The sequence below is a fragment of the Oreochromis aureus genome, linkage group 22 (genome assembly GCF_013358895.1).
Source record: "Oreochromis aureus strain Israel breed Guangdong linkage group 22, ZZ_aureus, whole genome shotgun sequence".
Taxonomy (NCBI): Eukaryota; Metazoa; Chordata; class Actinopteri; order Cichliformes; family Cichlidae; genus Oreochromis; species Oreochromis aureus.
The window spans coordinates 3,797,922-3,823,837 of record NC_052962.1 but is presented as its reverse complement, the minus strand read 5'-3'; the positions used below and the strand labels follow the sequence as shown (position 1 = coordinate 3,823,837).

General features: G+C 39.8%; 1 protein-coding gene across 4 annotated transcripts in view; it reads right to left on the bottom strand.

Moving 5' to 3' along the window:
• phf14 (PHD finger protein 14) overlaps positions 1-25,916 on the bottom strand; it is a 161,586-nt gene that overhangs the window by 96,290 nt on the left and 39,380 nt on the right. For all 4 annotated transcript variants that reach the window (XM_039606105.1, XM_039606104.1, XM_039606106.1 and 1 more), the window contains 2 exons: positions 19,079-19,174; positions 345-451 (listed from right to left, as the gene is read on the bottom strand). In XM_039606105.1, the coding sequence (XP_039462039.1) occupies positions 345-451; positions 19,079-19,174 (203 nt within the window). The remainder of the gene's footprint in view (positions 1-344; positions 452-19,078; positions 19,175-25,916) is intronic.

Below are 25,916 nucleotides of genomic sequence, written 5' to 3'. Positions count from 1 at the left end.
GTAACAACAGTACTTCATTAGCTTTTGATGGCTAAGGAGTAAAAATGGCTCCAATTCCAAACCAATTAATGCAATGCTTTTGTTAACTCATTGAGTTAAAGCTTTAAGTCTGAACAAAAAAATTAAAATAAAAAAAAAAATTACTGTGGTGACCATAGGCAGAATGACAAAAACAAGTATCAAATACTTATTTGAGCTAAATGTATCAGATTCACATAAATTCTCCTACTTCAAAGCACTGAAGATGACAGATAAAAAACACAATCTTCGTTCTAACTTTTTACCCATTTCAGTAACCTTTGCCTTTCTTGCTCCATCATGCCTCAAAGCTACTGTGTGTTTACCTGTAGAGGATCGCTGGCAGACTAGATGCCTTCCCTTGGGTGCCTCCTTCCTTCTTGCTGGGCTTCCTTTCTTTTGGGGCCTTCAAGATTGGTGGAGTATTTAATTTCTAGCCAAAAAAAAAAATAACACAAAAAAAGTTTGATGAATACATATTTAATATACATGAAAAATAGCTTATACTTCACTGCAAAGTAGTTTTTATAAAAACTAAGACAAAAGAGATTTTCTTTGAAAAAGGAATACACAGCTCAAAAGATTTAAGTAACACTTTTTAATCATAGTATTCAAGTCAGTTAAATTTCTGAAATATTGATGCAGTCAGTTACGTAGCAGGGGGTTCCCAGATGCTTTGGAAATGAACAACATTTGCACTAGAATGGCAACAATGAGACAACCCCCAAAACAGAAATGGTTTTTCAGTTGGAGGCCGCTGATATTTTTTTCCTTCTTTTTCCTTCTAGTTTAGCATTTGGCTAGGGTCAGTGTCCCTACAGGTAGCATGAAACGATATCTGGACCCACCTCCTTGTTGGGCTACTTGTAGCCCAACAAGTAACACTTGTTGGTTAGACTTCCATAACACTTTGAGAACCATTACATGTCCTTCAGTGCATAGGATAGCATACATTTTCACTGTTAGGCAGATGATACCCAGCTTCATTGATCACCAAAGGATATGGCAGGAATCTCCTAAATGCATAAAGACAGATGACCTCTAATTTTCTGTTTCTAAATTCAGACAATAAAAATCTTAGAAATATTGCGTCTAAGCAGATGCTTATTCTGGATAGCAATACCTTTGCCTCTATTTACACTGTGAGAAATTTGAGCAGGATGTGTTCTTCATTGTGCATACTGAACAAATATGTAGAACAGCTTTCTTCCATTTGCTTTCTTCCAGTATCTCTCTAAAATAAGAAATATCCTGTCTCGGAGTGATGCTGAAAAACTAGTTCATGCATTTATTACTTCTAGGCTCAACTACTGTAATTCATTATTATCAGGATGCCCTAAAAACTTCCCGAAAAGCCTTCTGTTAATCCAAAATGCTTCAGCAAAAGTACTGACAGGGACTAGAAAGAGAGCGCAGTTTCCCCATACTGGCTTCTCTTCATTTGCTCGGTGCTAAATACTAAATAATATTGAATTTAAAACCTTTGTCATCCCATACAAGGTCTGGCTGCTGGAGGCTTCCCATAATGCACCGTTTCTTCTTCAATCACCTTTTTTGGTGTTTATACACCACTCTGCATTTAATCAGTTATTCTTAATTACAACTGATCTTGTGTCCCATGTCCTTCCACAGCTTCCCCCCCCTCCCCTCCCAAAATTCCCAACTGGTCATGGTAGATGGCTGCCTGAGCCTGGTTCTTTCCACTGTCGCCAAGTGCTTACTCATATGGGGTGATGTGATTGTTGGGTATTTCTGTATACTCTCTGTTTCAAGGTCCTTATCTTAAAACAAGTGTGTCCAAAGTCTGGCTGTGGGGCCAATCATGGACGTGGGGCAGATTTTATATGGCCCCTTGCTCCCACCTTAAAATGTTTTTTTTGTTTTATTTTTTTTTATTTTTTACAGCCTGCCAACACAAACAGAAACCTGCACCATCTGATCTATGCTTCAAACAATGACTTTATAAACATTTTTTACATTTACTGGTTGATCTATTGGTTGGTTAAAAAAAATTAAAAAAAAACTGTGGATAACTGAAGTGCTTCCAGGAGAGATGGAAATTGCAATTCCTCACAGAAATAAAAAAAAACAAAAACTGTTTGCCCAGTTTGCCAGCAGAGCATTACCTTGTGTAAGTAATTCAATGTAAAGAGATACTATTAGACAGAACATGCTAATATGACAAGCTATCAGGTAGCAACCATGCTAAAAAAGAAAAGCAACTTAAAGCTGGCTTGGCCTCGCAACAGTGATTCTTTTTTTTCTTTTTTTTTTGTCGCCTGTCCCGTTTGGTTCTTTTGCCATCAGAATTATTGTCTAAAGGCAAAGAAAGATGCCCAACGGATTTACTTTACCAAATGGACCATCCTGTAAGTAAGTAAGTAAGTAAAATTTATTTATATAGCACTTTTTAAGACAAAAAGCTGTTACAAAGTGCTTCACATGGGAATGAAGGCATGTCAAACAAACAATATAGCAGTATAGAAGCATGTCAAACAAAGCAATAGTACAGTATAAATATAGAATAAAACAACATATTACACACAAACATTACCCAAATGCCTGTCTAAACAGATGTTTTAAGCTGTTTTTTAAAAGAAGCCACAGTGTCGATGGTGCGTAGCGGGGGGGGGGTAAACAGTTCCACAGTATTGGAGCCAGGGTTTGAAAAGTGAGATCTCCCTTTGTCCGTGGAATAGATAGAAGACCATTATCAGTGGATCTAAGAGGCCGCTTTGGAGAGTAGGGTTGGAGAAGCTCATTGATATAGGTGGGGGCCTCACCTTGTAGAGACATAAACGTAAAGGTGAGGATTTTAAACTTATATCTATACCCAACCGGAAGCCAGTGCAAGGATTTTAGTATAGGAGTGATATGGGAGAATCCTGCCCTTGCCGTATTGGTCTATTTGATTCACCTGTGCTTTTATTGTTTATTTTATTTTATTTTCGCTTGCTACTAGAGTTGGATGTCTCGAGACCGGTATTGGCCTCGAGACCACTTTTACGTGGTCTTGGTCTCGTCTTGGTCTCGACGGACTTTTGTCTTGGTCTCGTCTTGGTCTCGACGGACTTTTGTCTTGGTCTCGGTCTTGGTCTCGCTGTTTCGGTCTTGCGTTCTCAAATCGACATAGTGTTCGGGAGATTTGGAGTCAACCATCAGCGGAGCGGGGGGGTGGCTTACTGGGCTTAAGCCCGGGTCATTTTTTCAGAAGCTTTGGAGTGTAATTTGTTAGTTAGATGCCTGGCTGACAACTGTATAAAACAAAAACAACACACGAAGCACAGAGCGCACCGTCGTAAATTCCCCTTAATTTTGGTATGATCCGAGCTCAGGCACTAGGCGACTGAGCGGAGCACCCATGTAAGCGAGGGGGGAGAAGCTGTTGCCTGCAAGTTTGCTGCAGACAGAGGAGAGCTTAAGTTTGACCAGGTACCAAAGCAAATCATTCGTACTGAACTAATAATGTAAATATGACGGTGTATCACAAAAGATTGATATCAAACTGATCAGTTGGTTGCGTTACTTACTCTTGAGTGAATCAACAAATGGATCAATAAAAAGCGACGACAATGCTGATTTTTAGAGAGTCTTAGCTTACATTTCATATTTTCAGTCGTTACCCTCCACGGCTAAACAAACTCTCTAAATCGGTTTCAATTGTGTACTGATGAACACAACAATGGACATAAGGAGCTTCTTTCAAAGAAAAAACTCAGGTAGATGTTATTTTATATATTATGCTTTGTATGTTGTTCAGTATATCTATGCAAAACAAGAGGAATTTCAATACACAGCAGTATATTCACAGTTGAAACCAGATATTTACATACACTTTAGGGAGAAAACATAAAAACTTTTTTTTTTTTACTGTTAAACATCAATTTAGAGTAAACTTTTGTTTTAGATAAATAAATGTTGAAATATCTTTTGAATTAGTTAAATGTCAGAATAAAAAGAGGGAGCGGTCTATTTTAATCACTTTCATCAAATTTAGGAGTACATATACACTAAGTTTATTGTTAATTAATAAGAAAACTCCAGACGATTCCATTCTGAGCTGAAGAAGCTTCTGATAGGTTAGTAGAGTCCATGTAAGTAAATTGGTGGCACACCTGTGGATGCATATAAGGCAAAACACAGAGCCTGTTTCTTTGAAATGGGAAAATCAAGAGATATCAACCAAAACACCAGGAAAAGAATCGTGGAGCTCTATAAGTGTGGCGCAATTTTGAATACAATTTGGTGCCATTTGCAATTAAGAAATACAGATAGTTTCTCTCTTTACTCTTAAAGTTAACAAATATGTTTTTTATATTTATCAATCTAAAAAAATAAACATTTAGTCTGATTTGATGTTACATTTAAAAAAGTATTTGTGTTTTTATCTGAAGAGTATGTAAATATCTGGTTTCAACTGTATATTTGATGACGTTGGTGTTTGGCTTGATTGTCAGCACAAAGAGGGAGAGAGAGGAACAGAGAGGGAGATGGAGAATGAGGACAGAACAGAGATGGAACAAGAGCAGGTGAGACATACATGTTAGTCAAACGGTTGTTTGCCAAAACTCATCAGAACATGTATCTAGTACCTAGTGTTTCTTTTTAGATACCATTTGTTATTTTTCAAATTCTATATTTATTAAGTTATGCAGGCTTGTTTGCACAACAAGGCTAAATAATTATATAAACTTTTCTGAATCTAAATAGTGTACTTTGGTAGAATTAAAAAATAAGTGTAGTGCAGGTCTATGATGATTTTCAGTGCTACTATCATCTAGTTCTGATTCTGGTTCTGTCCTGGTTACTGTTGTAGTCCTGTTTTAATTCTGGATCAGTTCTGGGTCTGGCTGAATTGGCGTTTAGTCCCTGTGTCTTGATACAGGCCCGACTTTGTTCTGCCTTGCTGCTTAATTAAAAAACTAGTTTAAGGTGTCCTGCATATGTATATAGAAGTATATATATACATATATATATATATGAAGTCATTCTTTATTGAACAAAACTCAAAACAGAGCCTAATAATCTTTCAGTCATTTCTACCCTCACTTAATTTCCTTTCACTGCTCAGCTCTCACACAGTGGCTCAGTTATGCTCCAATCCCTCCATATTGTGGCCAATCACATGCGAGGATATAGGATAATATCATTATGTGAAAAACAGAGAGGGTGAGAGACGCGACAGTCAAGTGGAGCGTCCGTCTGTCCTCTCAGTAAGTGAGTGAGACAGTAGACAGCGGTGAGGAGGGCTCTGCAAAAGCAAAAACACATAAATATGCCTGACACCCGTAAACGAAGCAGCATCTGGCTGCAGTTTAAAGACTTTTTTTGTCTCGGTCTTGGTCTTGGTCTCGTCTCAACTTTGTCTTGGTCTTGGTCTTGTCTTTGTCTCGATACCCTCTGGTCTTGGTCTTGTCTTGGTCTCGGATTAGGCGGTCTTGACTACAAGTCTACTTGCTACACACGGGACAGACATGACTGAGGGAAAGAAAAGGGAGAAAGAAAGAGAGGTAGGGAAAGAAAAACAGCGGGGAAGAGGAACGGTGATAAAGGGCAAAAAACAAAAACCAACAAAACAAACAGACTAAAGACAAAAATACATATATCAATCACCCGGATCACCTGTTGAGAAAGAAAAAAGAGAAAACAAGCAAAAAAACAGAGCAATATAATAAACAACATCATCGTGATGATCTATGTGAATATAACAGTAAATACTAAATATTGAATATTATTGTGCCGCACGTTGGATCGACAGCGCACAGTGTGCTTTGAGGTAGGAGCCAAAAAGGGTTTAGTTTGTGTCTGTGAGCACCCGTGTGTACACCTGTGTGCATGAGCGTGCTTGTATTTAAAAGGTTCCTTCATGTAATGATCTGCTAGAGGGTGTAGGGAGCCATAGCCCCGTCCCCCAGGGCATGAAGCAGGTATGGAGGAGATCCAGGCTCCAGACATCCAGAGACCCCCAGAGCACAAGAGACCAAGGAAGACCAACGGAGGGGCAACAGTGTCACTCTCCCACTCTCAACAGTGATTCTTCACACAAGACCGTGATTCTAATGAAAGCACCAACAAAAGTAAGCGAGGAAGTGGCCATGTTAATTGCTAAACATGGCAAAAGTTTTAGGGATTGGCTGTATGGGGAATAGTGGCTGTTAACAGTCCGAATCGCCCAGAGGAAGAAGCTGTTTGTGAGTCTGGATGGGTGGGACCTGCTTAACCTGAGGCGCTGACAGGAGGGCAGCGGGGTCAAAAAACTGGTGGGGTTACCTGTGATGGCTCTTGTTTTCCTGAGACAGGAGGAACTACCAACGGCCTCGAGGGGTAACTGCAGACAGAAAATGACTTTTTTGGGCACTGATTATTACCCTCTGTGCAGCCTTCCTGTTCTCATTTGTGGCCACTGGGTACCAAACACACAGGCAGTAGGAGAGCATGCTCTCCCCTAAGGAGTAGTAGAAGGCCAACAGCAACTTCTGGTTCAGGTTATTCTTCCTCAGGACATGGAGGAAGTGCAGCCACTGCTGGGCATTCTTTACCACGTGATGGTGTCCAAGTGAGATATGGGCGCCCAGAAACCTGAAGGTGGAGACAGATTCGGCCCGGGCTCCATTTATGATGAGAGGGGTCCACGATAAGTTTTCATTTTAAAGACATTCAGCTTCACACTATTTTCTGAGCACCAGCAGTTCAAATTCTCTACCTCCGCCCTGTACACTGTCTCATCTCTATCAGAGATGAACCCAACAACCTGGCCAACCTGGTTGGTCTTAAACCCGAGCAAAGAAGTTATTGAGCTCCTCTGCAAGTATAAGACTGCTGTCAGGGATCCGCCCGCAAGAGAATGAAAATCTGAATTGCGAGCTCCCAATGGTTTCTTTTGTGTTTGGTTTAAATAACCCCTAATGGTAATATGTTTGTCAATATTGGAGATTGTTTTTGAAAATGGAAACAAAGGTTATCACAAGAAGTATGAGAGTCATAACTTGACAGAAGAAGAAACAGAGAAAAGCCATGTGGGTCTGAGCCCACCCTCCTGAATATCCTGAAAGAGCTTTGTGACATTAGAAAAGATAACAATGGACAATATGCAGATATTAAACATCAAGTTTCAAACCTTCTATCCATCCAAAACTGCAGGATTTTTATGATAATGGCACTCATCTATGTAAGGATGCTGCCAAAGCAACAAGAGAAATGGTGACATGGGGACTGCCTGTCACTGTGCTGAAACCTACAGCCACCCCAGATCAAGAAGAGATCCACTTGAGATCCACCTGCTACCCCCCCAAAAACCCATCTCCATTGAGACTGTGTCAGCTCCCAAAATGACAAAAAACAAACCAAAAACCAGCAACAAACAACTTCAACATAGAAAATCACAAAGAAAGAACAATACAGAATCCACATCTGAACCAAAGAGTAAAACAATGAAATGTGGATTATTAAATATTAGGTCTCTCTCCTCCAAGTCTCTGTTAGTACATGACTTAATAATTGATCAACAAATCGATTTACTCTGCCTTACAGAAACCTGGTTGCAGCAGGATGATTATGTTAGTTTAAATGAATCAACACCTCCGAGTCATTCTAACTACCAGAAACCTCGAAGCACAGGCCGAGGGGCGGTGTGGCAGCAATTTTCACACCAGCCTATTAATTAACGAAGACCAAGACAGACTTTTAATTCATTTGAAAGCCTGATGCTTAGCCTTGTCCACCCCAGCTGTAAAACTCAGAAACCAGTCTTACTTGTTATTATCTATCGTCCACCTGGGCCTTACACAGAGTTTCTCTCTAATTTCTCAGACTTTTTATCTGATTTAGTGCTCAGCTCAGATAAAATAATTATTGTGGGTGATTTTAACATCCATGTAGATGCTAAAATGACAGCCTCAACATCGCATTTAATCTGTTATTAGACTCAATTGGCTTCTCTCAAAATGTAAAGAACCCACCCACCACTTTAATCACACTCTAGATCTTGTTTTAACATATGGCATAGAAACTGAACATTTAACAGTGTTTCCTGAAAACCCTCTGCTGTCTGATCATTTCCTGATAACATTTACATTTACAATAATTGATTACACAGCAATGGAGAGTAGACTTTATCAAAGCAGATGTCTTTCTGAAAGTGCTGTAACTAAGTTTAAGAATATAATCCACCCACTGTTATCATCTTCAATGCCCTGTACCAACACAGAGCAGAGCAGCTACCTGAACACTACTCCAACAGAGGTTGATTATCTTGTTAATAATTTTACCTCCTCACTACGTACGACTCTGGATACTGTAGCTCCTGTGAAAACTAAGGCCTCAAATCCGAAGTACCTGACTCCGTGGTATAATTCTCAAACACGTAGCCTAAAGCAGATAACTCGTAAGCTGGAGAGGAAATGGCGTGTCACAAATTTAGAGGATCATCATTTAGCCTGGAGAAATAGTTTGCTGCTTTATAAGAAAGCCCTCCGCAAAGCCAGAACATCTTACTATTTGTCACTGGTTGAAGAAAATAAGAACAACCCCAGGTTTCTCTTCAGCACTGTAGCCAGGCTGACAAAAAGTCAGAGCTCTTTTGAGCCAACCATCCCTTTAATGTTAACTAGTAACGACTTCATGAACTTCTTCACAAATAAAATTTTTATCATTAGAGAAAAAATTACCAATAATCATCCCACAGATGTAATATCGTCTACAGCTACTCTTAGTACCATTGATGTTAAGTTAGACTCTTTTTCTCCAATTTATCTTTCTGAGTTAACTTCAATAATTAATTCCTCCAAACCATCAACGTGTCTTTTAGACCCCATTCCTACAAAACTGCTCAAAGAAGTCCTGCCTTTAATTAATTCTTCGATCTTAAGTATGATCAACCTATCTCTAATAATCGGCTATGTACCACAGGCCTTCAAGCTGGCTGTAGTTAAACCTTTACTCAAAAAGCCATCTCTAGACCCAGCTGTCTTAGCTAATTACAGGCCAATCTCCAACCTTCCTTTTATATCAAAAATCCTTGTAAGAGTAGTTGTCAAACAGCTAACAGATCATCTGCAGAGGAATGGCTTATTTGAAGAGTTTCAGTCAGGTTTCAGAGCTCATCACAGCACAGAAACAGCTTTAGTGAAGGTTACAAATGATCTTCTTATGGCCTCTGACAGTGGACTCATCTCTGTGCTTGTCCTGCTAGACCTTAGTGCTGCGTTTGATACTGTTGATCATAATATCCTATTAGGCGATTAGAACATGCTGTAGGTATTACAGGTACTGCGCTGCAGTGGTTTGTATCATATCTATCTAATAGACTCCAATTTGTTCAAGTAAATGGAGAGTCCTCTTCACCCACTAAGGTCAATTATGGTGTTCCACAGGGTTCAGTGCTAGGACCAATTCTATTTACATTATACATGCTTCCCCTAGGCAGCATCATTAGAAGACATAGCATAAATTTTCACTGCTATGCAGATGACACGCAGCTCTATCTATCCATGAAGCCAGGTAACACACACCAATTAGTTAAACTGCAGGAATGTCTTAAAGACATAAAGACCTGGATGGCCGCTAACTTTCTGCTTCTTAATTCAGATAAAACTGAGGTTATTGTACTCGGCCCTGAAAATCTTAGAAATATGGTATCTAAGCAGATTCTTACTCTGGATGGCATTACCTTGGCTTCCAGTAACACTGTGAGGAACCTTGAGTCATTTTTGACCAGGACATGTCCTTTAACGCACATATTAAACAAATATGTAAGACTGCTTTCTTCCATTTGCGCAACATCTCTAAAATTAGAAATATCCTGTCTCAGAGTGATGCTGAAAAACTAGTTCATGCATTTATTACTTCCAGGCTGGACTACTGTAATTCATTATTATCAGGAAGTCCTAAAACTCCCTGAAAAGTCTTCAGCTAATCCAAAATGCTGCAGCAAGAGTACTGACAGGGACTAGAAAGAGAGACATATTTCTCCTGTTTTGGCTTCCTTCATTGGCTTCCTGTTAAATCCAGAATTGAATTCAAAATCCTGCTCCTCACATACAAGGTCTTAAATAATCAGGCCCCATCTTATCTTAATGACCTTGTGGTACCATATCACCCTATTAGAGCACTTCGCTCTCGCTCTGCAGGCCTACTTGTTGTTCCTAGAGTATTTAAAAGTAGAATGGGAGGGAGAGCCTTCAGTTTTCAGGCCCCTCTTCTGTGGAACCAGCTTCCAGTTTGGATTCGGGAGACAGACATTATCTCTACTTTCAAGATTAGGCTTAAAACTTTCCTTTTTCTAAAGCATATAGTTAGGGCTGGACCAGGTGACCCTGAATCCTCCCTTAGTTATGCTGCAATAGACGTAGGCTGCCGGGGATTCCCATGATGCATTGAGTTTTTCCTTTCCAGCCACCTTTCTCACTCACTATGTGTTAATAGACCTCTCTGCATCGAATCATATCTGTTATTAATTTCTGTCTCTCTTCCACAGCATGTCTTTCATCCTGTTTTCCTTCTTCACCCCAACCGGTCGCAGCAGATGGCCGCCCCTCCCTGAGCCTGGTTCTGCGGAGGTTTCTTCCTGTTAAAGGGAGTTTTCCTTCCCACTGTCGCCAAAGTGCTTGCTCATAGGGGTCATATGATATGATTGTTGGGGTTTTCTCTGTATTTATTATTGTGCGATCTATTGTACAATATAAAGCGCCTTGAGGCGACTTTTGTTGTGATTTGGCGCTATATAAATAAAATTGAATTGAATTGAATTGAATAGATGGAAGCTTCAGGTGTTCAGGAGAGATATGATGATGACTGAAGTAGAGATGGCACGATACCACTTTTTTATGTCCAACACCGATATCATAAATTTGGATATGAATCCGATAGTGTATTTTTTAATCAATAAAACTGTTTTTTTAATATCTTGCTGCATTTTGTAGAAGTTCATACTCAAGTTTAAAAAACAAAACAAAACACTAAAGCTATTCTGTTATACCTGTATGCAAAAAATACACTGCACCCAAAATATTTCATAGCTCAGCAAAACTGATCAATCTAATAAACTTAAACCTACTCCATCCTTCCTATTCTGGTATTTTAAATATTAAGCAACCTAAATAATAGGGTTGCCAACTCCTAGCAAAAAAAAAATAGGGAACCACCCCCCACCCTCCACCTCATGATGCTTAATCGACGTAATCCACTTTAATTTGATGTAGTGTGAAAAAAAATGCACAGAAATCAATTATTTTTCAAGAATAATTAAATAGATTCAACATCTTTCTTCAACAGAATTGCAGGCTGCACAGATGGTATCTTCCCAAAGGAAAAGGTACTATAGCTTACCAGGGTATATATGAGACTTAACAGTTACTATATACAGTAATGGACTTCTATACATTTTACATCAGATTAAAACTTTGGGTGTAAGATTCAGATAATTATTTATTAAAAGCTAGACATTTTAAATGAGATTAAGAAAGAAAAGTATGTCTTTGTGCCCCCCTTTTCCCTGTTAACGCCCTACCTGCCCCCCTGGCTAAACTTTGCTAGATCCGCCCCTGCACAGTTACCAGCCGTCAGCTACATAGAAAAGGATCCTGGTGTAGAAAGTAATATTAAATAAATTCTAACAACAGCTTATCAAGCTGCTGTTGTTTAGCCGCTGGCTTCCTCTCTCTGGTGCAAAGCGGGCCAAAAACCAACAAGAGAGACGGGAGTCGTGACAGAAAAGTCGATCAGCCGATCATTGATCAGTTTCATGATTGAAGTAGCAACAGGAGAGGGAGGGAGAGAGAGGCAGTTGCTCCATATATCGGTTGTTAAGCTTAATGTGGAAATGCTTTACAAACATTCAGAGATGAACTTACACACTTGCTTTACTTACCTCTGGGATAAATTTCTCGGAGATGAAATGCCGGTTTGGTAGCGAGGCTCCAAATGCTCAACCAGACTGCCAACAGGTCTCGCACGCCACAGCCGCTCTATCACGTGACGCATACTGCTCCGACATGCTAAGGTTCTGAGCTAAGTTATGCCATGTCGCAAGTTTTGTGAGGTGCTTTCGTGATATTTAATGGATCGGATTACATTTTTTATTTCTATCCGATATCTGATCCAGTAATTTAGGTCAGTATTAGACCGCATTGGCTCCACAAAGGTTAAATCACTATGTTTAAGGTAAATAATATACCTTTAGAATTTTCCACCATATTCTTGGGAAATTCAGATAATTTGCGGGACCAAGTAAATAAATATCTTTGGGTGGGTCAGTTTAATTAAGCCTCTAGAGCCAGACTTTGTTGAAGTCTCTCCTGTTTAGAAATTTGGAGTAAAATGCCTTATCCCTTTTGGGCTTTATGATCCCTTTTGGGCTTAGCATTGGGGGAAAATGAAAACAATGTTAACTCTAGTCACCATTAGCTCACGAGGTAGATAAAGAGTCTGCATTGAATTGACATGGCCTTTAAGTCCGGTAAGCAATGACCATCTATAATTCTGTGGTAATGTCAACAGTCCTGGAGTATATAAGCACAGAACCCCCACACCAAAGTCCAAAGTCCAAAGACTTTGTTGCAGTCCTGGAGGTTTAAGGTCTGGAGCAGTAGCTCCACTCAGGCACTGGGGACTTATGGATGGAGCCAGGATTCAATCAATAGACAACACTCCTGGACAAAACAGTTATAGTAAATCTCTGACTAAAGCTCTTCCGTTTTGTTTGAGAGGGATCTTGGTGAGGTAAATGGATGGAAATGGGGGTTTGTGCTGTTGTTTTCGCAGCTGGAAATGATTGCCAGCTCTGAATCCCTGCTTTTGTTTCCTCTCCCTCCGTCGCCTGTGTCGCTTGCTGTTCCTGACAACCCACACAATGCCTAGTGGTCTCACAATCTTAGGTGGGATACTGTGGGTCCAATCCAGATTAAAGTCCGGGTTTGTCCATACGCACCACCATCAGAAACTAACTAATAAATGCAAAGAGTGAATAACAGCTCACCAAGTGCTCTATTTGTACGAACAGATTTCATCGTTGTTGAAGAAGCATTTTAGCTAAACAATTTTACCCACTAACTTGATGCAACAGAAAGCACAGCGAGATTTTAGTGAACATGTTTGTTTTTGCCCAAGGGTTTGGTCTGTCTCAACCATATTAGCTGAAGCAGTCCTTTGCAAGTTTCCTCAAAGGAGAGAAGGGAAAAGGGAACCTGTTGTGTATGGTAGGTGAAAAGCGGCAGTAGATACATTCAAGTCTCCCCTGCATCTCAGGTGTAGTGCTGCCACGCAGGTTAATTAGAAAACTTATCTCGCAGGGATTCAGTCTCTAACTAAACAGACAAGGTCTTCCCCAAGGAAGCTCTAATCTGACCATTCTCACTCCGCCTGTACCGCTGAAGGAACATCTCCAGAGGGAACCCTGATAGATGGGAGGGGCAGGTGACCAAAGCATAAGGGCTTGCTAAGGCCATCTATTTAACTAAAACTAAAGTCTGCCAGGGTGTAAGGATGAGAAAATGTCTCCACTGACAATATAGAGCAGTTTGGTTAACAAGCTTCCTCCGGCAGATAAAGAAGTTTAAAAGTACACATTTAAACAGTGAGTTTGAACAATTTAAACAACAGTTCAGTAAGCTTTTAGGCATCTGGCTTTCTGCCAGACTGTAACCTATCCAAACACAGTGCAAAATGGACACTTTTATCATATTTGTTCCACTTCAATCATTAATATCACAGTTTATTATTGTCACAGCACTTTATACTCAATGGTTAAGATAAAGCCATTTTAACCATTGTGGTGGAAAAAACACACGATACATCAAGTATATTCGATATATCGCCCAATGCTAAGTACCTGTGTATCTTTTTAATCTACAAAAGATTGAAAATAACTGCACTTACTAACAACAAGAAGTCATATCCATATGCTTATTTACTTCATTTGTAAAGGTGACCTAAGACTATTGATATCACTTTTAGTCTGTCTTAATTGCAGAACTACGGTCTGCATATGGGTAACTTAAAAAAGGAATCTACTCTAAACAAAAGCAATAATCATAGCACTGCTGGAATATGACTTCTGATTTTTCTTATGAAGTTGCCAGCAGTGCTAAACTTCTAGAGGCATCAAGAACAAAAGCACTGACTGTGTAGTGGAAGAATGATGACAGTCCCAGTTGGGGACATCCATTTCTGCAAATGCACAGAAGGATGACAAATAGGAGATGAAAATGTGGCAGATAGATGACACAAAGGCATTCAGTGCTGTGACTGATGTTGCTACTTAAACAGTGCATGTTCATAATTGGTGATTTATGGTGGTCATTGCAGATTCACTGCCACTCTTGCACGTTCTTGTACAATCTGCTGCCTCACCACCATATTAACATCATTTGACAACTTATCTGCTCAGCTCATACTCTCAACGACCACACGCCTAATAAAGCTTTTTATGGATTTACCTGCTACTTAAACTATATACATAAAATCCTGAATGCTGAGTGGCTCCACCATCCCACCATAACAGTGATGTAATATTGATTTTCTTCAATAAATTCATGTAAAGAATAAGTGGCATTTTCTAATTTCTGATCTGATCTTTTTATATTGTTTAACATATAAAAGGGACATTACTGATAAGGCTAAAATTAGCTTTACTTCACTGCAGATCACACCCAGCTCTTCATTTCAAAATAATTTCATTGTCTAAACATTTGACTAAAACCATATGTGATTTTAATACTTGTGACTTTCTACACATGAAGAGTAGTAGTAGTGTTGGGGTTTCTCTGTAGCCTTTTCAGAGGTGTGGATATGAGAACTAAAGGCTGTCTGTTAACCGTATGATCGGCCTATCCAATATCCACTGCACTAGGGTCCAGCTAACTTCTCCTTCACAACAACAGCTGAATAAGCTATTCAGCGACCAGTATTAATCATAAAAGTACACCTAATAAGAACCAAATCTCAGAAATTTGGCACAACTGTCATTTCAGCGTCTTCTTAGTGAGTTTCTAATAGATTGTGATTTTTATCCAAGCAACACAGTCACCCATCCATTTCCTCCACTTCAATTCAGCATCAGGGGTGACTTTATAATACGAGCAACTAAGGGCACAATTACCCTGTAATTAAATGTAATTTTGAGGTACTTATGGATACTTATAGATACTTTACAAGAAAAGACACACATTACACTGCAAATAATTTTAAGTACACTGCAAGTAATTTTAATTATGCCGTACTTAAATTAATTTGATAGTAATTTCAGGAAAAACAAACAATATTTCCCCATTTTACATTTTAAGTATGCTGTTCTTTTTGGGGGTGCAGGTGTTTTACAGGAAAGGAGACAGAAATTCCACTGCCGGAAATCTTGAACATGACATGAAACACTACATATATAAAAGCTAAACTACATCATGGAGCGATCCTCTTAAACTGATTTATAGTTTTAGTGTCGTTATTTTCCTCTGAGTTATCGATTCTGTCACTAGTTAGCTAACATAAACTAATGTCAGTCTATTAGCTGCAACCAACCAACCACATGACGTAATGTACAGACAGAAGACAGCGCCACATATGTTCTCAAAATTTAAACGTTAAGCACTTCTTTCTTAAATCCAGCTTCACAGACAGTGTTACAATCTATGTCAGATTTTGAGAGCAGGGCTCCATGATTAAATTGGCCTTTATATGTTCAGTATTTCATGTCCTCTTTAAGTACACTGTAAGTAATCCTAATTACAGAGTAATTCATTTTTAGTACACCATAGAGAGAGGGGTGGCAAAAGCAAAGGAAAAGGCTTTTTATCAGCTGCATGCGTGGCTGGACACTAAGTTTACAACTTAGTGAAACATCTTTTGGATGTATGATTTGGAGATGTGGCCCTGACAGAAAGATAGGAGGCCCACCTGGAAGTGGCAGAGCTGAAGTTTTTAAGAATTTTACTAGAAGTGATCAGACTACAAAGAACTGGAAATGAGTGGACATCAGACACCTCGATTTGAGCAGTTTGGGGGACAAAGACAGGCAAGGCTGTGATGGTTTGAACAGAAGAGCATAAAAGGAGCACAAGTGCACAAGAGGGATGGTGGATATAATGGAAGGATGCTGTAAAAGGGGAAGACCGTGGAATTTCATGGACGTACTGAAGGACACGCACAAGATGATGGTAGCGGTGGGGTGAGATGGACACAACTTCTGAAGGCACTGGCCCAAAGTAAAGGTGGAAAAAGAAAAACACTATGAATGCACATTTATTTTTGCTACTTTCATTTTACAAAGCTATATTTATAAAGATATAGTACTATCGTGCTGTCTTGTAAAATATTATGCAAAAGTGGCATGTCCAGATGTTTTCATTATTAATGGGGACACAGTAATTGTAGGAACATTTAGAAAAAATGTTCTTAAAATGCCTTATAAGTTGCTGGAAAATTAATGTTTTACTCCTCAGCCTAAAAAAGCTGATGGGGTATTGTTGTCCCCTTGCTGGGTGGAGGGACAGGCAGCATGGACACTTACAAATATACATAGATTAGTGTGTAATTATGTTTTCCAACAAAACTGATGCTCCAACAAAACTCATAATCTGTGAATCAATCCATTAAAAATACACCGGGGCAGGCACTGGTGTGTGGAAGCCACCATGTTGATTTGCAATTTTGTTATTCAAAATTGCAGATCAACATGGTGCCAAGATGGACACCACTGTTTCAGCTAATCACGCTATGTCTATGTGGCTAGAGACTGGCCGTAGTAGTATTGTCACAATTATTTGTCAGAAGATTAGATGCTTAAAGAGAAAGACAGCAAGAAATTTAAATATCACTTTCAGTTTGTAAGTTTTGTCATTTGAATTTTCCCAGACAACCACCTCTAGGGTTTACAGAGGATAGTCCAACAAAAGAAAAGGAAAAGCAGGAAAAGGTGATGCCAAGACTTAAATCATCTCAAAATGGTTCTTTGAACATGACACTCTATTCAAACAGCATCAACTAAGTCTTGATCCAATACACCACCTTTGTGATGTGGTGGTATGGGTGATAGACATCATGAATGTGCAGATGGCAAGTCTGCAGGAAGTGTGTAACACTGTCGTGTCAATATGGGGAAAAAAGTCTCGGAAAATGTTTCTAGCACCTTGTTGAATGTATGCTACAAAGAATCAAGGCACTTCTGAAGGAAAAAAGGGATTCAGCCCAGCACCAGTGGCGTGTAGCTAATGAAATAGCCAGTGAGTGTAGTAGTAATGGTTTGTTTGTAAAAGCCGAAAGGTTTTTTCTTTTTACAGCTTTAATATTTTTTGTGTTTCCAAATTATAATCAAAAACATTTATTTTACATCTATTAATGTTCTTAACTGCTTAACCAATTCATAGTCGCTGGAAAGCGGATCCTATGCAAACTGTCATAGGACAATTAATTCATTTTGATTTTAATGCTAAAGAAATACATCTACTAAAGACTGCTGTGGAAATCATGTACATCTCTGCTCTCTCTATGCTGCTGCTAAATGGCAATCGCTGTATATCAGACTTTCCGGTTGGTTGACTTCTATCTATAAATCTCTCCTTGGACTGGTTCTTCCTTATCTGTGTGTTTATATGGGTAAAAGCCGGAGTCAATATAACGTATATTCTCAAAACATCTTACAACTGTTTGTCACGAGAATCAGAACCAATTTTGTTTTTAAAAAGGCTTTTGAAAACACTGCACCTGTTTCCTGAAATACCATATTTTCTGCACTATAAGGCGCACTTAAAATCCTTTAATTTTCTCAAATATCAACAATGCGCCTTAAAATCCGGTGGGCCCTATGTATGAATTCTGGTTGTGCTTACTGACCTCGAACTGATTTTATGTGGTACACGGCACTCACAATTCTGTCAACAAATGTTTTAGAATGACTTTGGTAAGCTACGAAGCTGCACCGCTTGATGGATTGTCGGAGCATTACGGCTGCCGTAGTCAGGAGCCTCGCGGAGTAATCTGGGTCCAAAACTCTGTCCGCTTCAGGTCCCAAAGTCAAACGAACACTGCAGCATCACTGAGAGTTAAAAACTGTCTAAATTCTTTCATCTTTAATAAAATGATCAGCGTTGTTGCTTTACAAGTTGTAACAATTAAGTTTAACATCCAGGCATCCATGAAAACAGAATTTATTACATTTAACAGCGTTAGAAGTTAGCAGGAAGTTACAGAAGTGGAGGAAGCAAGAAGAATGAGTTGAGTAAAGTTTGACTTATTTGACTGTTTTGTTTGGTTTAATGCTCCTGATAATCCGACGCGCCCGAAAAATACGGTAATCAGAAGGAACTGAATTGTCAGAAATGATCATTCATGTTCAAGTCCATTTTAAATGAGCAAGACCATAGCTCTTTTGGTCAGAGTGATTGTTTTTAATGTTGCTCTTGAAACAATCTGTTATTGCATATTATTCACTTGTATTTGGTTTTTTACTTGTTATATTGTTATGTGTTATAAGGGTGGTTGCAACTTGCTGCCAGGTCTCCCGTGGAAAAGACATTTTAATTTCAATGAGAATTTTTACTTGGATAAATAAAGGATAATAAATGAAAACTTCTACTGTTGTATGTAAAGCTGGATATCACTCGGGAAGGAGAAAGCTTTGGTGCGCTATCCAATTGGTTGGCATGACCCTAAAAAACAAATATGCTGACAGTCTGAGGTTTTTGGACACTTACCCACAATTAAGACACAACTGTCAAATTGAAAAGAAAAAAAAACTTGCAATTTCCATGGTCTTTCAAAGCACCAGTATTGTATTGTTGTATTGTACTATATTGTTAAAGCTAAGTTTTGAGGGTTAAAAAAATTTTTTATGTTCTTTTTTTAAAATTCAAATTTAATCAAAACAACTAATTATTATTATTATTATAGGCTCAGATGAGTCTATGCACTGCAAGGTTTGAATACAAGTATCATATGGATAACCCATCCATCTAAATCAACACTTCAACAAAAAGGGTAATCATTAACAAGAGGCTTCCTTGTTTAAACAACACCTAATACATGTGTTGGAAGAAACAATGGTTGAACAAACAATAAACATGAATGAATGTACCTGTCCCAGGATACCGCCGAGCAGATTCCACATGGCTTGGCCTTCACTTCGCAGCTTTCCATTTGCATTCAGCAGCTCCTCCAGAAACTCACAGAGCTGGAGGGAGACAAATGGAAGCATGAAGAAAACACACCACAAACTGGGGCCCTGATCATATAACATGGGATACCTTTTTCAATTTTTAAAAAAAAATAAATCTGTTTGTTAGTTTTCAACAAGTCATATGCATGTCTCCTGACCAACCCTAGCCCAATTCTTTGGGTAATCTCTAATTTGATGGTATTCTGGCCTCGACTTTGTCATCTTCTGTTCACCCCATAGATTGTCAATGGGATTCAAGTCAGAGCTTTGCGCAGGCCAGTCAAAGACATTCATTTTGGTATTCTAAAGGTAGTTTTTCTACCAGAAGTGATGTACGTTTTGGGTCATCATTGCATGATGAGCAGAAAATTTCTAGAGGTCATCAGAGGTCAACCAGCCCCCCCACATTAATGGAATCAAACAAAACTGGGGTCAATCAACTGTGCTACGTTTGTGCTGGTTTGTGCTACTAAAATTGTCGTTTGTGCTGCCTCTGTTTTAAAGATATTAATGAAAATGTAAAGATCAAAAGGTCAACCAGCGCTACGTTTGTGCTGGTTTGTGCTGCAAAATTTTTTGTTTGTGCTGCTATCATTTTAAAGATATTAATAAAAATTTCTAGTGGTCATCAGAGGTCAACCAGCCCCCCAACATTACCCAAATCAAAGAAAAATGATGTCAAACATTTGTGCTGGTTTGTGCTGCTATCATTTTAAAGATATTAATAAAATAATGTCTTGATGCGTGCTCAATCATCCAGGTAAGCAAATTCCAAAAGGTTGATTCTGTTCATCTGGACATTTTCAGTGGGAGAAACGTTTCGTCACTCATCCAGGTGACTTCTTCAGTCTCAGCTGACTGCAGGTTTCCCCAACCTTATAAACAGTACATTTGCACAGTGAAGGAAACTAGCACCACTGAATGAACAATGGGCTGGGGGGTTAGTTCCATGATTGTTAGTATGCAAATTCTTATGACCATTGATCAACGACTACTAATCAAAGACACAGATTCTCGAATGGCCATGAGTACGATTCACAGAGAGTTGGGGAATGGCTGCAATCACAGCATTGTAAGATGGCGAAAGATGTACCCTTGGGCCCCCCTTCTCGATTCAGAGATGGTCAGCATCCTGACAGCCTGATGGACAAAGCTGTCTCTCAGTCTGCGGGTTCTGGCCCAGAGGCTCTTCAGTATCCTTCCTGATGGCAGCAAACTGAAGAAGCTGTTGAAGGGATGAGTGGAGTCACCTGTAATGGAGAGGACCTTCCGGATGAGGCAGGCGCAGTAGATCTCCTGGGGAGGGAGGCAAGAGAGGTCCCCACAATCCTCTCCGCTGCTCTCACTACCCGTTGTCATTTTTTTCCTGCAGGACCCAGTGCAGGAGTCATACCACACAGTGATGCAGTTGGTGAGGATACTCTCAATGGTGCCTCTGTAGAAGGTTCTTATAATGGGGGTTGAATCTCTTACGCTTCTCAGTTTGCAGAGGAAGTAGAGTCGCTGTTGGTCTTCTCCACATTCAGGGACAGGTTGTTGTAGCTGCACCACTCTGCCAGATAGTTAACTTCACCCCTGTAGTAGATCTCATCATTGTTGCTGATGTGACCTACCACAGTTGTTTCGTCTGCAACTTGATGAAAAGGTTGGAGCTGTGTGATGGTGTGCAGTCGTGGGTCAGCAGAGTGAAGAGAAGGCGGCTCAACACACATCCTTGAGGAGCCCCCGTATTCAGTGTTATTGGGCTCGAGGTGTTGCTGCCGACCCGTACTGTCTGCTGTCTTCATGTCAAGAAATCTAGCAGCCAGTTACAGTGGCTTCCAAAAGTATTTGGCCCCCTTGAACTTTTCCACATTTTGTCACATTACAGCCACAAACATGAACCAGTTTTATTGGAATTCCAGGTGAAAGACCAATACAAAGTGGTGTACACGTGAGAAGTGGAACGAAAGTCATACATGATTTCAAACATTTTTTACAAATAAATAACTGAAAAGTGGGGTGTGCGTAATTATTCAGCCCCCTGAGTCAATACTTTGTAGAACCACCTTTTGCTGCAATTACAGCTGCCAGTCTTTTAGGGTATGTCTCTACCAGCTTTGCACATCTACAGACTGAAATCCTTGCCCATTCTTCTTTGCAAAACAGCTCCAGCTCAGTCAGATTAGATGGGCAGCGTTTGTGAACAGCAGTTTTCAGATCTTGCCACAGATTCTGGATTGGATTCAGATCTGGACTTTGACTGGGCCATTCCAACACATGGATATGTTTTGTTTTAAACCATTCCATTGTTGCCCTGGCTTTATGTTTAGGGTCGTTGTCCTGCTGGAAGGTGAACCTCCGCCCCAGTCTCAAGTCTTTTGCAGACTCCAAGAGGTTTACTTCCAAGATTGCCCTGTATTTGGCTCCATCCATCTTCCCATCAACTCTGACCAGCTTCCCTGTCCCTGCTGAAGAGAAGCACCCCCAGAGCATGATGCTGCCACCACCATATGTGACAGTGGGGATGGTGTGTTCAGAGTGATGTGCAGTGTTAGTTTTCCACCACACATAGTGTTTTGCATTTTGGCCAAAAAGTTCCATTTTGGTCTCATCTGACCAGAGCACCTTCTTCCACATGTTTGCTGTGTCCCCCACATGGCTTGTGGCAAACTGCAAACGGGACTTCTTATGGTTTTCTGTTAACAATGGCTTTCTTCTTGCCACTCTTCCATAAAGGCCAACTTTGTGCAGTGCACGACTAATAGTTGTCCTATGGACAGATTCCCCCACCTGAGCTGTAGATCTCTGCAGCTCGTCCAGAGTCACCATGGGCCTCTTGGCTGCATTTCTGATCAGCGCTCTCCTTGTTCGGCCTGTGAGTTTAGGTGGACGGCCTTGTCTTGGTAGGTTTACAGTTGTGCCATACTCCTTCCATTTCTGAATGATGGCTTGAACAGTGCCCCGTGGGATGTTCAAGGCTTTGAACATCCGACATCAACCTTTTCATCAAGTTGCAGACGAAACAACTGTGGTAGGTCACATCAGCAACAATGATGAGATCTACTACAGGGGTGAAGTTAACTATCTGGCAGAGTGGTGCAGCTACAACAACCTGTCCCTGAATGTGGAGAAGACCAACAGCGACTCTACTTCCTCTGCAAACTGAGAAGCGTGAAGAGATTCAACCCCATTATAAGAACCTTCTACAGAGGCACCATTGAGAGTATCCTCACCAACTGCATCACTGTGTGGTATGACTCCTGCACTGGGTCCTGCAGGAAAAAAAAATGACAACGGTAGTGAGAGCAGCGGAGAGGATTGTGGGGACCTCTCTTGCCTCCCTCCCAGGAGATCTACTGCGCCTGCCTCATCCGGAAGGTCCTCTCCATTACAGGTGACTCCACTCATCCCTTCAACAGCTTCTTCAGTTTGCTGCCATCAGGAAGGATACTGAAGAGCCTCTGGGCCAGAACCCGCAGACTGAGAGACAGCTTTGTCCATCAGGCTGTCAGGATGCTGACCATCTCTGAATCGAGAAGGGGGGCCCAAGGGTACATCTTTCGCCATCTTACAATGCTGTGATTGCAGCCATTCCCCAACTCTCTGTGAATCGTACTCATGGCCATTCGAGAATCTGTGTCTTTGATTAGTAGTCGTTGATCAATGGTCATAAGAATTTGCATACTAACAATCATGGAACTAACCCCCCAGCCCATTGTTCATTCAGTGGTGCTAGTTTCCTTCACTGTGCAAATGTACTGTTTATAAGGTTGGGGAAACCTGCAGTCAGCTGAGACTGAAGAAGTCACCTGGATGAGTGACGAAACGTTTCTCCCACTGAAAATGTCCAGATGAACAGAATCAACCTTTTGGAATTTGCTTACCTGGATGATTGAGCACGCATCAAGACATTATTTTATTAATATCTTTAAAATGATAGCAGCACAAACGTAGCACAAATGTTTGACATCATTTTTCTTTGATTTGGGTAATGTGGGGGGGCTGGTTGACCTTTTGACCTTTACATTTTCGTTAATATCTTTAAAACAGAAGTAGCACAAACGACAATTTTAGCACAAACCAGCACAAACATAGCACAGTTGATTGACCCCAGTTTTGTTTAATTCCATTAATGTGGGGGGCTGGTTGACCTCTGATGACCTCTAGAAATTGTCTTGAATATCTTTAAAATGATAGCAGCAGAAACGAAAATTTTTGCAGCACAAACCAGCACAAACGTAGCACAAACGTTTGATACCACTTTTGTTGGATTTGAAGAAGGGGGGGGGGGGTGGGCAACTTCACTCACATGGCTTTATGAGGCATCTTATTGTTGCAAACAATTTAAACGTTAGCTTTGATTTAGGCATTGTAAGTATATGGTCAAACTAATGATTAAGCATAAGTTTATTTGATTTCATTAATACAGTAACCTAAAGAGTAATGATAATTTTGAATGGTTGTTGTCATTTTAAAGGTTACCAACCTAACTAAACAATTCACCAAGAGACTAATTAGGTACTGCTATACATGTGACTGGGAGAAAAAAGGGCAAGAAAGAGTTGTCCTGTGCATTCTTACATGTTATCCAGGCCATTTACAAGTTTGCCTAGGAATTAAGCGATGTTCTTAAGAGACAACCCCCACTACAGTTTAAATATCTAGGAACTGAAGAGGCCTCTTGGATGAAAGGTGAAACGTGCTCATAAAACTTAACATGTTCCCATCATGTAAAAAGTGAACGATAACACAGTTTGACAAGCATACAATTGAATTTCTTCGCCCCCGAAGAGCTGTTAGCCAAACTTTTAGTGATGTGTGCGCAATGGCGATGCTAATGTACTGTGGCACGTGAACATCGATTTTGAAATCAAATATAAACAACTGAAACTGTTTCATATTATCACTGCATATGATTTGCAACTGATAACCCCTTTGTCAAGGTTAAGGTTGTATTGTTCTCCACTACTATCCATTAGTCAAAGCTTAACTTGTAATGGTATTTTCTCCAAAGCCCAAGCCATCTGACAGCAACTCAGGCAGTGCAATTAGCAATACACACTCCATTAATAACGCTTAACATGGATGGCAGAAGACTGAATGCAACATTAACTCTGACTTCTACTCTGCCATTGTATTCCCTTCCTCATGCTGACAGACAGAGTGGCAGGCTTATTGCAGAGGTCATATGTCTGAAGAGAAACAAGGCGGCGGCACACAGAGAGCTCCTAAATCCAACCTTCTCTCATGGCACAACAAAGCTTTAAAATCCATTAAAATGGTCTAAAATGTGTTGAAAGATTTGTACAACTGAAGATCAAGTTTACTCTGACCTTGATTCAAACTCGACTGAGATCTTTAGTAGATGTGCTAAAATAGCATGAATGTGAGTCCTAGGTGAATTCCTTCTTGCAATATTGCATTCACAAGATTTTCAGAAACGACATCTGGCCTTGACCTTGAGGTCAAGGTCACTGAAATTCAACCTCAACTAAGATTTTCAGTAAATGCACCTATGGCACGAATTTCAAAACCCTACGTCTCCTTGTTCTCAAGTTATCACATTTACAAACTTGAGCGTCTGCACCGCCCGTCCACCTAAAGGGACAACAACAATATAACAGCCTTTTGAAGAATGAAGACTGAAAACTCTTAGCCGCCTGCATTTATAATATCACTACATTTCTTTTCACCACATTCAGTTTAATGTTTCCTTCAAGGAAACCTTTGGAAAGATGTACCTTTTTTGGTGTATTGCTTGGACACTATTCAGTATATTCAGTTTTTTGCTTCCACAACAACTTCTTCACTTTCTCCATGAGAAAACCTGCATATATTAATGAAATGGGCCCATGTGAGCTGTCAATATGAACACCAATTGTCAGCAGTTGACTAAAGGTTTGTTCTTTCTAAAATTGACATCAGATGTCACTCCACCATCATTCCATGTACATCGGTGTATCCATCCCAGTTTCAAACTTCCACTGCGGATTTTACAATCAGTCAACATGTGACTGAAGTATAGAAATTCTGCGTTTTACTAGAGTATTGCATTAAGTTTAGGAATCACAGCTATTTTTATGCTAGCTATTGAGTCCCTCAACTTCAGAAGCTCAAAAGCAACTGGATAGTTAACCTCTTCTGTCATTATGTAATGACAGACAAAAAAACAAAAGATTGTTCAAAGTGTTAAACTTATATTTGGCAGTTGTTTACTGGAATCTTAAAATCAGGTCCAAAGAGATGCTAAAGCATTTAGCATAATTTAGAACAAGTTCAATATTCAATATTATCAATCTGTATATATTTATTGATTTCATAATTTCCTTGTGTGACCAATAAAGTTCATCCATCTATCCCATCATTCAGTCTGTATTAAGACTTTGCAAGAAGTTGCACACTACTGATGGCACTCAAAAGCATAAGGACGGATTACAGTTTGCCTGAAAATAACTAAAAACATTAACTTGTACCAGAATGATGAGAGGACATAAGCACGGAGAAGAAAATGAACAGTTCATTGTCTGAAACAAACCATACTGTCTGTCAAATATTCTGCAGCCGACGTTATGACATGGGCACGTATAGCAGGTCACTGCTGCAGATAAAAGTAGCAGTAAAACTTTTCTGTTGTAATTGCACTTGTTAGATTTGTATTGTTTATTGCCATTTATGCTTAGAAATATTTACTCATATATGCTTAGAAGTATATAATCATTTGTAGATTGAAAGAATGTCTCATCCTAGGAGGTCTGTAGCAACTCTGTGTAGCATG